This window comes from Bombina bombina, chromosome 2, assembly GCF_027579735.1.
Source record: "Bombina bombina isolate aBomBom1 chromosome 2, aBomBom1.pri, whole genome shotgun sequence".
NCBI lineage: Eukaryota > Metazoa > Chordata > Amphibia > Anura > Bombinatoridae > Bombina > Bombina bombina.
In genome coordinates this window covers 131,331,820-131,349,301 of record NC_069500.1, presented here as the reverse complement: position 1 = coordinate 131,349,301, position 17,482 = coordinate 131,331,820, and the positions used below count along the sequence as shown (strand labels likewise).

The window sequence follows — 17,482 nt, the reverse complement described above, 5'->3', positions numbered from 1 at the left end:
GCGCTAACCATGGAACACATAAATGTTCCCCACTGTCTACTTATTGGAATATCTAGCAAATAAAGAAGAAAAAAATAACCTTTATATTTCTTAATCAAAATCTATAAACACAGACACAATAAAATATCATTTAATAAAAATCACGCAGTAAAACTGGCTGTAGTGGTATTACTACTCTACAGAAGCCAGAATAGTCCAGAATTAAGAGTAACGTGTTTCAGTAGACAACCTTTCTCAAGCTCTTGAGAAAGGTTTTCTACTGAAACGTGTTGTAGTAATACCACTACAGCCGACGTGTAATAGTAAAACTTTTGCCAATGCTCCTAAGTTTGTTAGCTTGAAAGAGCAAGGAAGTGTGGCTTCATACTTGGCCCTCAGGGGCAAATGGAGGATTTCCCTGAGTGATAAAGATCCCGGAGGATCATCCCAAATCTTTAAAGTGAGTACAGATATTATTTGCATACACAATTGCATTTACACTGCGTTAATTGAAGTCCTTACGTTCTTTTGCAGATTTCGCTAGCACCGTATGCAACTAGCACCGTATGCATCATGAACTGCTAATACGAACTGATCAACAACACATATAAAATGTGTGATTTATAAAGAGCGTTTGTATCAACTGATTGTTTTACTGCATGATATGTTATTGTGTCTTTGTTTATAGATTTTGATTAATAAATATAAAGGCTACTATCTTCTCCATTTGATAGTTATTCCGTTCAGTAGACAGTGAGAACATTAATGTAAATGTAAGAGTATATTGCTTTTTGTTTGGGAATAGCTGTTTTTTGGTGCATCTGAGTATTAGCTCACATAGTTATCATCCCTGCATTTTTTGTATGATGCAGTATAGCTATCTTGTGTCTTGTCAATGTGCTCAGTCTTTCCATAGAGTATGAATTTTGACATTAAGCTGTCTTTAGCAACCTCACCTTCTTAGCAGAGTTTGACTGTTCCTCACACAGTTTTATTCCTCCCTTTAATGAAGGATAGATAGATAGATGGATGGATAGATAGGAGGCACCTACAGTAATAAAAGGCTCCCTGCATTATGATTTTGCCTATATATACACTAGCTGCTATGGCCCCCCAGTACTTGGGTCCTGGTGCCACTGCACCTTTCACACCTATGGTAGTTCCACCCTTGCCTCACAGAAATACAATACCCCACTCAATAAATGTATTACTTATACAATGACATTTCAATAATCACACTACTCAAAATTGCAATCAAGCAGATGGAAAAAAACACAGATTAAATGTAAAAATAAAAACCATTAATAAACAGGGAGAGATGTTGTCCTAAACATAAATAGGTCATCAATTTCCTGGATGATCTGGTACAAAGAAACAATTCCTGATTTCCAGTGGCCTGCGTAAAAAGTAATATACTAATAACAATGGTGGCGTTTAAAGGACACTAAACATTAAGGACGAGATTACAAGTGGAGCATTAATTAACATGCCCGCTCGAGCATTAACTGTGCTAGAAGTAAGCTTTTTGAAAGCATCGGGTTGCGCTCATATTATGAGTTGAAAGTAAACTATGGAAACTTTCCCTTGCACACTAACCCGACGAGTGCAAAAAACTGAACATACAATATTGTGTGTGTGATAACCTATTCAATGGAGCAAAAAAAGTGGGAGAAAACAACTCAACTCTCACGCAAACCCAATCACATATTGTCATGTATGCTAACCCTTTATAGAACTATGAATATTTCATATTCCAGTGTACTTCACATAGAACAATATTTTCTATTCATCCTGAAATATATATACTGTATTTCTATATATATACATACATTCATGGCCAAAAATAGTGGCACCCCTGCATTTCTGTCAGATAATGCACCACTTCGCATGTTTAGGCATTCTCATGTTGTAAGAAATAATTGCATTCCAAGTTTGTGATGCTCCTGTAATTTGTAATTAAACTCACCTGTGTCAATTAACAGGTGCTGATAATATAGGAATCTAACCGGCAACCAGTTAAAATGGTGAACAATGACTCAACCTTTCTGATGTGTGTCTCTGTGTGCCACACTGAGCACAGAGAAGAGAAAGAGCAGCAAAGAATTGTCAAAGGATTTGAGAACAACAATTGTGGAAAAGCATGGATGATCACAAGGTTACAAGTCCATCTCCAGAGATCTTAATGTTCCTGTGTCCACTGTGTGCAACATTGTCACAAAGTTTAAAGCCCATGGCACTGTAGCTAATCTCCCTGGATATGGACAAAAGAGAAAAATTGATCAAATATTGCAACGAAGGATAGTTCGAATGGTGGATAAAGAACCTTGATCAACTTTCAGACAAATTCAAGCTGACCTTCAGACACAGGGTACAAATGTTTCAGCTTGCACTATACGTCACCATCTGAATGAAAAGGGACGCTATGGTAGGAGACCCAGGAGGATCCCACTGCTGACACAGAAAAATAAAACAGCCAGATTGTACCTGAGGAAGCCAAAATCCTTTTGGCAGAATGTGCTGTGGACAGACAAAACAAAATTAAAGCTTTTTGGTAAAGCCCATCATTCTACTGTTTTCAGAAAAAGAAATGAGGCTTTTAAAGACAAAAAGACAGTCCCTACAGTCAAATATAGTGAAGATTCACTGATGTTTTGGGGTTGCTTTCCTGTTTTAGGCACTGGATGTCTTGATTCTGTGCATGGCATTATGCAATCTGAAGACTACTAAAGGATTCTATGGTGCAATGTATGGCCCAGTGTCAGAAAGTTGGGTCTCCATCAGAGGTTTTGGGTCTTACAGCAGTACAATGACCCAAAGCACACATCAGAAAGCAACCAGAATTGGTTTAAGAGATAGCGCTGAAGAGTACTGATCTGGCCAGCAATGAGTCCAGATCTCAATTCCATAGAGCACCAGTGGAAAGATCTCAAAACAGCAGTTTGGAAAAGAAACCCTTGCAATCTGAGAGACCTGGAGTAGCTGGCGAAAGAAGAGTGGTCCAAAATTCCAGTAGAGAGGTGTAAGAAACTTATTGATGGTTACAGGAAGCAATTGATTTCAGTTATTTTTTCCAAGGGGTGTGCTACCAAATATTAAATTGAGGCCAATAATTTTGTCCAGTCCATTTTTGGAGTTTTGCATGGAATGTGTCAGATTTGGCTTTTTTTCCTCCACTTTTTTGTGTCATACCAATACAAACAAAAGAAATAAACATGAAAATGACTAAACATTTGTAATTGCAATTATATATATATATATATATATATATATATATATATATATATATATATATATATATATATATACTGTATGTACACATGTATTTATGTGTTTATATATGTATATATGTCTGTAAATACATATATACACATATACATACATATGTATACATATATAAACGTATATAAATACATGCATATACAGCTTTAGAGATGTACAGGTATGTCTATGTTAAAGCCCTTTGCCTGCCTTTTTCTTTTCTAACATCTGAGACCTCATATCTTTGAGCCCTTATAACTTTTTTATGCAATATTTTTGTTAAATACTTTTTATTAGATGATCTTATTATGAGGGTAACTGTACTTGTAATGTATTTTTGATGTTTTTTTGTGTCACTTTTTTGTTTTGCAATACAGTTAACCAGAGCTCTGAGGACGTGGTAATCATTCTAGTGAAAATTGCGATTGCGCTCAAGCGATCACATTTATTTTCAACTTGTAATAGGAGAAGAAAACCCGACGCACGCAAACATCAATGATATACCCCTTATCGCCCATGCGTAACTGTTACCACTCCACTCGTAATCTGGCCCTAAATACATTTTATGCACCGCAGTCACGTTGGAAATTAGGAAGGCTACATTGATGCACATGCACCAACACATCAGCACGTGAATGCAATGAAAGGCAAATTTCAACATGGCAGCCCCATGACTAGCAGGAGGCAGGGAATAGCCTAAATACTATGCTTATCAAATGCATTTAGTGTTTAATGTCCGTTTAAGTATGTGAGTGAGTGAATCAGATACTGGAGGGCGCTGTTTTCTTTTACATTTAACATAAATTATATTTCAAATTAACATTTATTATTTTGTTAATAATTTAATTTATTTATTTATTTTAACACTTTAATATAATTAACATTGATGATTTCATTAATAATTTAATTAATACTTTAATGAAATAGGAAAATACATGTGATATTTTATTTTATTGTTATTTATAATAATCAACATTTTTCGATTGTTAAAGAAAAAAAAATATTTTAATAAAAAGAAAACACTGAAATACTTACTGAAATGCAAATGTGCTCCCAAAGAGTTTTTTAGCAGCTCGAAAATTTGATTCTTTGGCTGGTGGACTGCTGAGGAGTAAAAACTGGTGAGCGGTGTGCATAAATTTAAGTTGCTGCAAAACATAAAAGCCAAAGTTAGCATTATGAACAGCATAAATAATAGTTTGGGTCTGCAAATTAATTCGGAAAAATGAAAAGGCTGAAATGTCACTGTTTTTTGGCTAGAAATGAAATAACATCCAAGTTTAATTAAAACAATAATTAGCATTTCAGAAAAAAGGAGGTTTGCTTACGCATTGCTGCAAACACAGTATCATCACTAATCACTAATATTGTTTAAATGGACAATATACTTGATTTGTTTTTTTGTTTATAACGATAGATAAAGCATTTATTATCCATTCCTCAGGTTTGCACAACTAACATTGTTATACAGGTACATATTCCCAAATCCAAAATTGGTCTTAATCCAAACTTTTTATTTAATATTTTTTTTAAATAAAATTGTCAAAAATTACTAGTTTTCCCCGACTGTAACTCACAATTTTATCTATATGTGACTTTCGTTTTTTTTGTTGTTGTTTTTTTTTTTTTTTTTTTGTGTTCTAAAATGCAAATAATTGTCTACATTTATTTAAAACAACAAAAATGTTCTTTTTGAATACAGTACTGTACTATCTTTCTTGGCTCTATGTATACAAAAGTATAAAAATAATGTAAAACTACCTTTAGGTTACATGCATAAGCTGTATTATGGCGAGTAAATATTGCCTAAATGACATAAGATATTGTTTACACTTGGTTCCATCCCCTCTTCAAACTCTCCCATTTTAAAGATGCAATTATTCCAAAATCCAAACCGTTTCTATTTTCAAGAAGTTTAAATAAAAAATTTTCTACCTGTATTAATATGCCTTGTAACCACTAAGCTTGCTTATTTCTGAGCCCCTGCAGGCTGCCCCGTATCTCAGTGCTTTTTAAATCTTGAATAACAGCCAGACAGTGCTAGTGCATATGTGCCATATTGATAACATTGTGCTCACGCCCGTGCAGAATAATACTGGTTATACAAAAACCAGCACTGATTGACTTAAATGCAAGATTGAAAAAAGCACTGAGATAAGGGGCAGTCTGCAGGTGCTTGGATACAGGTAATTGTAGAGGTAAAAGGTATATTTTTATAACAGTGGGGAATGGGTAATAAAGGGATTATCTATCTTTTTAAACAATAACAATTTTCAAGTAGACTGTCCCTTTAATGTATCCCATAGAAAGTAATAGTTACCGTATATGTATTATATAAGAGCTTTTGCAATGTGTCGACTTATTAATTAAAGACCCAGTTGATATCAATTGCACAGAGCATAGACAATCTAGTGTACGGGTGTTTATCTAAATCTGAGGTAGGATATAAAGACAAGCCCAGATTGGCCTACCAGGATACCAGGATAATTCCCGGTGGGCTGCAGCAGCTGGGGCTGGAAAGCTACAATTTAAAGGGGTGATTAATGGATGTATATGAGTTGTAGGGTACCTATAAAACCACAATCTGGCATTCTTTTAAATACAAACAAACATAATATAATTCTAATATTAAATATTTAGGGAAGGAGTATCCCAGTAATCCCCTTTGATAAAAATATGGTGTAGACATTATACTGAATTACGGAAAATAGGACTGGTCTCCAAATTTTCCAGGGCTGCTTTTTATTCCCAGTCCGTCCCTGAACAAAGATATTGCTTATAAATATAACCAACAGCGTTGAATGGGTTCAGTAGCTCCAGTTCCAACCGGAATAACTAAAAACTTTTGCTAACAAAAAGGTGTATAATTGGAAACCTGTCCATTGATTATGAATCTTATTTTATACAGGCTAATGGTGACTTACTCTGTTAACTGGCAGTTTTACTATATGAGACCTATTACTCGAGATAACCCTGAAAGAAATAAACAGAAAAAAATAATAATTTAGTAGTTTAAATACATGGTGTATGCATCAGATTAAAAAGAAAAAGTTGTCAGTAAACGTTTGTGATTCAGATAGAGCGTGCTGTTTTAAAAAAATCTTTCCAGTCTACTGATTTGATCAAATTTGCATCATTCTCTTTTACTGGAAGATAGCTGGTGACTGGCACTGCATGTGTTTGTCCTCCGGAGGGAACATGTGTCCGTGCTGAAGAGACCCTGAGGATGTGTCTTCCTTTGTGGTGGTAAGCACACTAGTTGTTTATGTGTTTATAGTAACTGCACATATATGCCTCTTTTCTTTGGCTCACCCAATGAGTTCAGCTAGCTCTCAGTAGTACATTGCTACTACTCCTGAACATACAAAGAGAACAAATAAAATCTGATAATATAAGTAAATTGGAACGTTGTTTAAAACTGAATTATTTACAGGAATCATGAAAGTTTATCTTTTTACTTTACTGTCCCTTTAATTATTTTTATGTGTTGGTCACCGTTACAGTGACCCTGTGGTTTCACTTGATTCAAGTCTTCTACTTGCTATAAAGGAACATTAAAGCCAAACATTTTCTTTTATGATTTAGATAGATCATACAATTTTAAACACAAATTTACAATTTACTTACATTATCTAATTTGCATCATTCTCTTGGTATCATTTGATGAAGGAACAGTAATGCATTATTTGTAGCTAACTGATCAGCAGATTCTGTGCATACCTAAGTATACTTTTAAACAATGGATACAAAGAGAAACAAATTAGAGAATCAAAATAAATTGGACAGTTATTCAAAATTCTCTATCTGAATCATGAAAGAAAAAAAATGGGTTTCATGTCCCTTTTTTGTGTGCTGTTACAAATCAGTATTTTTAATGTATGAGCCGCATCTGCCCTGCACTAGAGATTATAGTGCCGTTTATTATACTTTCTTAAAGGGACATTAAACCCAATTTTCTTGAATGATTCAGATAGTGCATGCAATTTTAAGCAACTTTTGAATTTACTCCTTTTATCAAATTTTCTTCCTTCTCTTGCTATCTTTATTTAAAAAGCAAGAGTGTGTTAAGTTTTAGAGCCGGCTCATTTTGGGTTGAGAACCTGGGTTATGCTTGTTTATTGGTTTGCTATATGTAGCCACCAATAAGCAAGCGCTATCCAGTGTGCTTAACCCAAAATTGGATGGCTCCTAAGTTTTAAATTCCTGCTTTTTAAAAAAAGATAACAAGAGAACGAAGAAAACTGATAGTAGGAGTAAATCCGAAAGTTGTTTAAAATTGCATGCAGTATCTGAATCATTCAAGAAACAATTTGGGTTTAGTATCCTTTTAACCTAGCCATTCTATTAGACTACAATGTATTTAAAAATATAGACAAAAAAAAATCAGAAGTGCTGTATAGAATCTTATTATATGCAATTTCCAATTGAAACCTACTGCCTGAATGGTATAACATTTTCAAGCATGGTATTTTCCAATAAAAAGATTCAGATTTTATATTGTAATTGTCAGACCCTAAATATATTTTACTATTTTTTTTTCTTAAACAAAATGTTATATTTCACTATACAGTGTATACTTTTAGTAGTAATTACTTTTCCCAATGTGCAAGGTCAAGGAACAAGATATACAGGGAGCTATATAACAAATAGTTCTATTAATGCCACCTTACAAACCGTATAGTAAATTACACTGATGCAACGTTCCAGATCCCTTTGTTCTACATTTGCCCCAGAGTCTACATAGCTGATTTATTTCCAAGAGCTTCTGCATCAGAAGGAAATAGCAGGACTATATAATGTCTTCTCATAGTTTATTTACCTGCTACCATGTGGATGTACCTGGTGATAAATTTGCTTTTGTACATTAAGGCTATGTTTCCTTTTTTTTTTACAGTCAACCTATACTAGCTAAACTTCTAGCTGTAAGTCTGTGTTTTCTATTTCCCAGTGGCTAAGCAACAGATTGTTTCTGGAGGACAATGTATATTTTGGATAACCCAATGCACCAGAAAGAGTATAAAAAGTAAACAAACCATTGCAGCAACGGATGGGCTAAGGGATCTTGCTTATCCATCTGCTTCTTAATTTCCAGATAAGGTGCCTAAAATAATTAAAAATTAAGATTAAACAAGTTTTATACTATATAAATATAACAGAACAGTATATAAAGGTAATAGGTAGATGATAGATAGATTGATCGATCGATCGATAGATAGATAGACCGACATATAGTTTAATTCTATAGGAATATTCCAAAAAATGTAATGAATGGCTCATGTTGCTTAGACATCTTTTGGGCAATTGAACAAGTCTGTTTATGAAGCAGTGCATTTTGCACAATCATTTTTAAATAATAATAAAATTAATAATGGCATAATGTTTTACATTATATGTCAATATCTTAGCATTATACTAAACAAGTAGACGTTTTTTAGTGCAAAAAGTTTCATTTTTTTCAAAAATAAATTTCAAATTTATTCATTCTCATTTCCAAACCCACACACCATGAGATTTGTATTTTGCAAAGTTAATTTCAAATATATTCTTTCTTCCCAGAGAACTTATTCTGAGGTGTTCAAACTTTTCAAATGTGGTACCTCAGTGAATTATTTTCACTTTAACTATTCATTAATGGATATGGGCAATTCTAGTTAGTATTGTGGTTATTTTTTAATAGTGTTAGAAAACTAGATCATGGTTAGGGTTAACAGAGATCTCATAACCATCATTAATGATTTACTGTGATTGGCCAAGTCTCCAGTAGGTTTTATTTCAGTGGAGGTTAACTCAATGGATGGCCGTTTGTTTTTGATAGTGCAGATTGCCTTTTTCTTAAGGCTTATAGCTGTTTCTTGATATATGGGGCTTCTTTAATTAACCACATGGAATGTTTGTGTAGAAGTAACAGCTGCTATAACTGTATAGGGGCATAATTTTGCTACTTTATTGGATTAGCATTATAGATTTTCATAAACATGAATAGCTGTTGACAGCCACAGCTGCCTCTACATTCACCTCATTGTAGCAAAAGGCTTGTTTCAGTGCGGCTGATTTGAAATCTGAGTCATTGTAATCAAACAGCTCATTTTAATTTAGTTAATCTTGAAAATAGATACATATTGTGGCACCTGAAAATGACTTTGCATGTTTAAAATATGTGTCAGTCTTGTTTAGTATCGATAGCAAAGCTATTTGTAGCATGGACTGATATTATCTGAAACAGAATTTTAAAGATAAAATATTGTTTCATTTTACTTAATCTCATTGAACAATTAATAATTAACACCCTTGTTCCTGAATAAGCAGAGAAGGGTAATCTTGATTTTATAAAATTTAGACTTCCCAATAAAGCAACAAGCTTTAGAGTGGGTTTTCAATTTATTATTATTGAACAATTACAATTAAATGAATATGGAAAATGTATTTTGTTTTAAAAAAAACATGGGTTAAATATTATTTTGATATGCTATGTACTTTTTCATATGCATAGAATGTCTTTAGTAAACAATTAATTTCTTATACAACAACAACTTTCAAACTTGTATGCCTTTTATAGTCAATTTTAGTCTATGGTCCTTTCAATCACTGTCAACATTTGCTTGCTGATGTACTTTGCTAAAGGTTAGTTTGTGTCAACAGATCAATACTGTAACAGTGCTATATATACAAGCAAACACTGACACTTAGAGAACAATTCAATTACATTACAAATCAGTATAGAACTGTCTAAAAATAATACACATAATAGCACACTTATGCTTCCTGTTTTTGCTAACTCTATTCATGTGAATAAAACCAATAAACTTTATTCAGAAAATAGTATTATATATAGTTTATTGCTTTTAATCACATGATAATACGCACTCCAAATATAATTTGCAAAAACAGGGAACATAATTATGTATTCTTTTTAGTCAGTTCTATACTGATTTGTAATGTATTTTATGTTAATAAACATCACATTCTAGCCCATTTGTGAAGTTAGACACAATATTTTACAATGGCAGTTTCCAGAAATTTATTTTAAAAATGTAATTGTTTATTTATTGGCAGTTGCTTGTAATATGGCATGGGGTCAATTTAATGAATGTCGGGTGTCCTCCCGGCATCGCAAAATGCTGACAGCATACACTGTCGCCATTTAACAAAAATGCTTGTGCAAAGCCGCCCCCTGCACATTCGCGGCCAATCGTGTCAATCATCCCGATCGTATCTGATCTGGATGATTGCAGTCTGCCACCTAAAAGGTGGCGGAGAAGTTAAGGAACAGCGATCTTACGACTGTTGTTTCTTAACTTCTGTTTCCAGCGAGCCAGAAACTATAGGGGTAGATAGCAGCATTCGCTGCTTATTAAATCTACCCCATAGTGTCAATTTGAATCCATTAACAAAAGCTGTGCAAAGTGGCTTGCATGAGTTTTTAAATTCAAGGCTATTTCACTCTATAAGAAAACTGGGTTACCACATGGAATTCAAATGACTTAGAATCATGTAAAGCCCACCAGTACTTTCCATTTAGAGAATTTGCATTGGAATTCCTATCGCCAAGAACAATTTTAGAACAGATGACTAAGCATGAAATGTGTAGCCTACGTACATGCTATCATCTAAATGATCATTAATCACTGCAACTGGACTTGCAAATGTTGATCAAACAATAAAACCTATGCCATGATGGAATTGTTTTTCATTAAAAATTGTTATTCAAAATTAATAAGCTGCCATGTTCTTACCATTTAATATATATTTACCCCACTTTATGATTTTATATTTGAGAGGAGTACAAGTTTCATAGTTAAATATGTGATGTGACCCATATTTCTAAAAATTTTAATAAACCAGGAAGCAGTTCTTTTTTTGAACATGTCAAGGGAGCACTCAGAAAAACTTAAACACTTAAAGAATTGTGAATAATAAAAAAAAAATGTCATTCATTTAAAACCAAGTTTTCTGGTTGTCAAGGCAGTTGAATTAAAATAAATAAAGTATGAGAAATGTATGTTTCTTTCATGTAATTAGCAAGAGTCCATGAGCTAGTGACGTATGGGATATACATTCCTACCAGGAGGGGCAAAGTTTCCCAAACCTCAAAATGCCTATAAATACACCCCTCACCACACCCACAAATCAGTTTTACAAACTTTGCCTCCTATGGAGGTGGTGAAGTAAGTTTGTGCTAGATTCTACGTTGATATGCGCTCCGCAGCAGGTTGGAGCCCGGTTTTCCTCTCAGCGTGCAGTGAATGTCAGAGGGATGTGAGGAGAGTATTGCCTATTTGAATGCAGTGATCTCCTTCTACGGGGTCTATTTCATAGGTTCTCTGTTATCGGTCGTAGAGATTCATCTCTTACCCCCCTTTTCAGATCGACGATATACTCTTATATATACCATTTCCTCTACTGATTCTCGTTTCAGTACTGGTTTGGCTTTCTACTACATGTAGATGAGTGTCCTGGGCTAAGTAAGTCTTATTTTCTGTGACACTCTAAGCTATGGTTGGGCACTTTTTATATAAAGTTCTAAATATATGTATTCAAACATTTATTTGCCTTGACTCAGGATGTTCAACATTCCTTATTTCAGACAGTCAGTTTCATATTTGGGATAATGCATATGAATAATTCATTTTTTTCTTACCTTAAAAATTTGACTTTCCCTGTGGGCTGTTAGGCTCGCGGGGGGGCTGAAAATGCTTCATTTTATTGCGTCATTCTTGGCGCAGACTTTTTTGGCGCAAAAATTATTTTCTGTTTCCGGCGTCATACGTGTCGCCGGAAGTTGCGTCATTTTTGACGTTCTTTTGCACCAAAAGTGTCGGCGTTCCGGATGTGGCGTCATTTTTGGCGCCAAAAGCATTTAGGCGCCAAATAATGTGGGCGTCTTTTTTGGCGCGAAAAAATATGGGCGTCACTTTTGTCTCCACATTATTTAAGTCTCATTGATTTTTGCTTCTGGTTGCTAGAAGCTTATCCACTGGCATTTTTTTTCCCATTCCTGAAACTGTCATTTAAGGAATTTGATCAATTTTGCTTTATATGTTGTTTTTTCTATTACATATTGCAAGATGTCCCACGTTGAAGCTGAGTCAGAAGATACTTCTGGAAAATCGCTGCCGGGTGCTGGAGCTACCAAAGCTAAGTGTATCTGCTGTAAACTTTTGGTATCTGTTCCTCCAGCTGTTGTTTGTACTGTTTGTCATGACAAACTTGTTAATGCAGATAAAATTTCCTTTAGTACTGTTACATTACCTGTTGCTGTTCCATCAACATCTAATATTCAGAGTGTTCCTGATAACATAAGAGATTTTGTTTCTAAATCCATTAAGAAGGCTATGTCTGTTATTCCTCCTTCTAGTAAACGTAAAAAGTCTTTTAAAACTTCTCATTTTTCAGATGAATTTTTAAATGAACATCATCATTCTGATACTGATATTGGTTCTTCTGATTCAGAGGATTCTGTGTCATAGGTTGATGCTGATAAATCTTCATATTTATTTAAAATGGAATTTATTCGTTCTTTACTCAAAGAAGTCCTAATTGTATTAGAAATTGAGGATTCTAGTCCTCTTGATACTAAATCTAAATGTTTAGATAAGGTTTTTAAATCTCCTGTAGTTATTCCAGAAGTATTTCCTGTCCCTGGTGCTATTTCTGAAGTAATTTCCGGGGAATGGAATAATTTGGGTAATTCTTTTACTCCTTCTAAACGTTTTAAGCAATTATATCCTGTGCCATCTGACAGATTAGAGTTTTGGGACAAAATCCCTAAGGTTGATGGGGCTGTCTCTACTCTTGCTAAGCGTACTACTATTCCTACGGCAGATGGTACTTCCCTTAAGGATCCTTTAGATAGGAAAATTGAATCCTTTCTAAGAAAAGCTTACTTGTGTTCAGGTAATCTTCTTAGACCTGCTATATCTTTAGCGGATGTTGCTGCAGCTTCAACTTTTTGGTTAGAAGCTTTAGCGCAACAAGTAACAGATCATAATTCTCATAGCATTATTATTCTTCTTCAACATGCTAATAATTTTATTTGTGATGCCATCTTTGATATCATTAGAGTTGATGTCAGGTATATGTCTCTAGCTATCTTAGCTAGAAGAGCTTTATGGCTTAAAACTTGGAATGCTAATATGTCTTCTAAGTCTACTCTGCTTTCCCTTTCTTTCCAGGGTAATAAATTATTTGGTTCTCAGTTGGATTCTATTATCTCAACTGTTACTGGAGGGAAAGGAACTTTTTTACCACAGGATAAAAAATCTAAAGGTAAATTTAGGTCTAATAATCGTTTTCGTTCCTTTCGTCACAACAAGGAACAGAAGCCTGATCCTTCATCCTCAGGAGCGGTATCAGTTTGGAAACCATCTCCAGTCTGGAATAAATCCAAGCCTTTTAGAAAACCAAAGCCAGCTCCCAAGTCCACATGAAGGTGCGGCCCTCATTCCAGCTCAGCTGGTAGGGGGCAGATTACGTTTTTTCAAAGAAATTTGGATCAATTCCGTTCACAATCTTTGGATTCAGAACATTGTTTCAGAAGGGTACAGAATTGGCTTGAAGATAAGGCCTCCTGCAAAGAGATTTTTTCTTTCCCGTGTCCCAGTAAACCCAGCGAAGGCTCAAGCATTTCTGAAATGTGTTTCAGATCTAGAGTTGGCTGGAGTAATTATGCCAGTTCCAGTTCTGGAACAGGGACTGGGGTTTTATTCAAATCTCTTCATTGTACCAAAGAAGGAGAATTCCTTCAGACCAGTTCTGGATCTAAAAATATTGAATCGTTATGTAAGGATACCAACATTCAAAATGGTAACTATAAGGACTATCCTGCCTTTTGTTCAGCAAGAGCATTATATGTCCACAATAGATTTACAGGATGCATATCTGCATATTCCGATTCATCCAGATCACTTTCAGTTTCTGAGATTCTCTTTCCTAGACAAGCATTACCAGTTTGTGGCTCTGCCGTTTGGCCTAGCTACAGCTCCAAGAATTTTTACAAAGGTTCTCGGTGCCCTTCTGTCTGTAATCAGAGAACAGGGTATTGTGGTATTTCCTTATTTGGACGATATCTTGGTACTTGCTCAGTCTTCACATTTAGCAGAATCTCATACGAATCAACTTGTATTGTTTCTTCAAGATCATGGTTCGAGGATCAATTTACCCAAAAGTTCATTGATTCCTCAGACAAGGGTAACCTTTTTAGGTTTCCAGATAGATTCAGTGTCCATGACTCTGTCACTAACGGACAAGAGACGTCTAAAATTGATATCAGCTTGTCGAAACCTTCAGTCACGATCATTCCCTTCGGTAGCTTTATGCATGGAAATTCTAGGTCTTATGACTGCAGCATCGGACGCGATCCCCTTTGCTCGTTTTCACATGCGACCTCTTCAGCTCTGTATGCTGAACCAGTGGTGCAGGGATTACACAAAGATATCTCAATTAATATCTTTAACACCGATTGTACGACACTCTCTGAGGTGGTGGACAGATCACCATTGTTTAGTTCAGGGGGCTTCTTTTGTTCTTCTGACCTGGACTGTAATTTCAACAGATGCAAGTCTGACAGGTTGGGGAGCTGTATGGGGGTCTCTGACAGCACAAGGGGTTTGGGAATCTCAGGAGGTGAGATTACCAATCAATATTTTGGAACTCCGTGCAATTTTCAGAGCTCTTCAGTCATGGCCTCTTCTAAAGAGAGAATCGTTCATTTGTTTTCAGACAGACAATGTCACAGCTGTGGCATACATCAATCATCAAGGAGGGACTCACAGTCCTCTGGCTATGAAGGAAGTATCTCGAATTCTGGTATGGGCGGAATCCAGCTCCTGTCTAGTTTCTGCGGTTCATATCCCAGGTATAGACAATTGGGAAGCGGATTATCTCAGCCGCCAAACGTTACATCCGGGCGAATGGTCTCTTCACCCAGAGGTTTTTCTTCAGATTGTTCAAATGTGGGGACTTCCAGAAATAGATCTGATGGCCTCTCATCTAAACAAGAAACTTCCCAGGTATCTGTCCAGATCCAGGGATCCTCAAGCGGAAGCAGTGGATGCATTGTCACTTCCTTGGAAGTATCATCCTGCCTATATCTTTCCGCCTTTAGTTCTTCTTCCAAGAGTAATCTCCAAGATTCTGAAGGAATGCTCGTTTGTTCTGCTGGTAGCTCCAGCATGGCCTCACAGGTTTTGGTATGCGGATCTTGTCCGGATGGCCTCTTGCCAACCGTGGACTCTTCCATTAGGACCAGACCTTTTGTCGCAAGGTCCTTTTTTCCATCAGGATCTCAAATCCTTAAATTTAAAGGTATGGAGATTGAACGCTTGATTCTTAGTCAAAGAGGTTTCTCTGACTCTGTCATTAATACTATGTTACAGGCTCGTAAATCTGTATCTAGGGAGATATATTATAGAGTCTGGAAGACTTATATTTCTTGGTGTCTTTCTCATCATTTTTCCTGGCATTCTTTTAGAATTCCGAGAATTTTACAGTTTCTTCAGGATGGTTTGGATAAAGGTTTGTCTGCAAGTTCCTTGAAAGGACAAATCTCTGCTCTTTCTATTCTTTTTCACAGAAAGATTGCTAATCTTCCTGATATTCATTATTTTGTACAAGCTTTGGTTCGTATAAAACCTGTCATTAAGTCAATTTCTTCTCCTTGGAGTTTGAATTTGGTTCTGGGGGCTCTTCAAGCTCCTCCGTTTGAACCTATGCATTCATTGGACATCAAATTACTTTCTTGGAAAGTTTTGTTCCTTTTGGCCATCTCTTCTGCCAGACGAGTTTCTGAATTATCTGCTCTTTCTTGTGAGTCTCCTTTTCTGATTTTTCATCAGGATAAGGCAGTGTTGCGAACTTCTTTTAAATTTTTACCTAAGGTTGTGAATTCTAACAACATTAGTAGAGAAATTGTGGTTCCTTCATTGTGTCCTAATCCTAAGAATTCTAAGGAGAGATCATTGCATTCTTTGGATGTAGTTAGAGCTTTGAAATATTATGTTGAAGCTACTAAGAATTTCCGAAAGACTTCTAGTCTATTTTTTATCTTTTCTGGTTCTAGGAAAGGTCAGAAGGCCTCTGCCATTTCTTTGGCATCTTGGTTGAAATCTTTAATTCATCATGCTTATGTCGAGTCGGGTAAAACTCCGCCTCAAAGGATTACAGCTCATTCTACTAGGTCAGTTTCTACTTCCTGGGCGTTTAGGAATGATGCTTCAGTTGATCAGATTTGCAAAGCAGCAACTTGGTCTTCTTTGCATACTTTTACTAAGTTTGGGTGTGGATTATTTTTCAGCGGAATTGGCTGTCTTTATTTTATCCCTCCCTCTCTAGTGACTCTTGCGTGGAAAGATCCACATCTTGGGTAGTCATTATCCCATACGTCAGTAGCTCATGGACTCTTGCTAATTACATGAAAGAAAACATAATTTATGTAAGAACTTACCTGATAAATTCATTTCTTTCATATTAGCAAGAGTCCATGAGGCCCACCCTTTTTTGTGGTGGTTATGATTTTTTTGTATAAAGCACAATTATTCCAATTCCTTATTTTTTATGCTTTCGCACTTTTTTCTTATCACCCCACTTCTTGGCTATTCGTTAAACTGATTTGTGGGTGTGGTGAGGGGTGTATTTATAGGCATTTTGAGGTTTGGGAAACTTTGCCCCTCCTGGTAGGAATGTATATCCCATACGTCACTAGCTCATGGACTCTTGCTAATATGAAAGAAATGAATTTATCAGGTAAGTTCTTACATAAATTATGTTTTTCTTATTGATTGAAATACTGTTGGTGAGGTTTCTCACTGAAAATATTTTAACAGTAAAAAGGAAAAAAGAAAAACTAGAAAACCATGTGGATTAGGATGGCACAAATTTGAAAATCACACAAAAAAAAAATCATTCGGAACAGACTCTAAAATGGAAAGAAAAATTAAATAAAGTAAAATTAATTTCAGGTTCTCAACAGCAAACACCACAAAACATGTACTTTTATATAAAAAAGTCAAATGAGCAACTGCTTAGTAATCTAATCACTATATTTACTCATATACCCATCATGTACACATTGAAAATACTCAGAAAGCAGCAATAAGCCATTTTCTGAGTGGAACTGGAATATAGACATGGGACTCCATTTATGAAGCAGTGAATGCTGATTTGGAAACCCATAGTTTTAGGCTCACCTGAAATGGAAGTTAAGAATCAGCAGTCTTTTAGGTGGCGGATTGAAATCATCCCTATTCAA

The 17,482-nt window shown here is 35.4% G+C and overlaps 1 protein-coding gene across 1 annotated transcript in view; it reads right to left on the bottom strand.

Annotated features, from left to right (window-relative positions):
• The window catches only part of PARP8 (poly(ADP-ribose) polymerase family member 8), a 550,091-nt gene that overhangs the window by 59,407 nt on the left and 473,202 nt on the right, over positions 1–17,482 (bottom strand). Inside the window, exons 18-20 of the mRNA XM_053701262.1 lie at positions 8,271–8,338; positions 6,162–6,210; positions 4,273–4,385 (exon numbers count right to left, since the gene is read on the bottom strand). Coding sequence (XP_053557237.1) covers positions 4,273–4,385; positions 6,162–6,210; positions 8,271–8,338 — 230 coding nt within the window. The remainder of the gene's footprint in view (positions 1–4,272; positions 4,386–6,161; positions 6,211–8,270; positions 8,339–17,482) is intronic.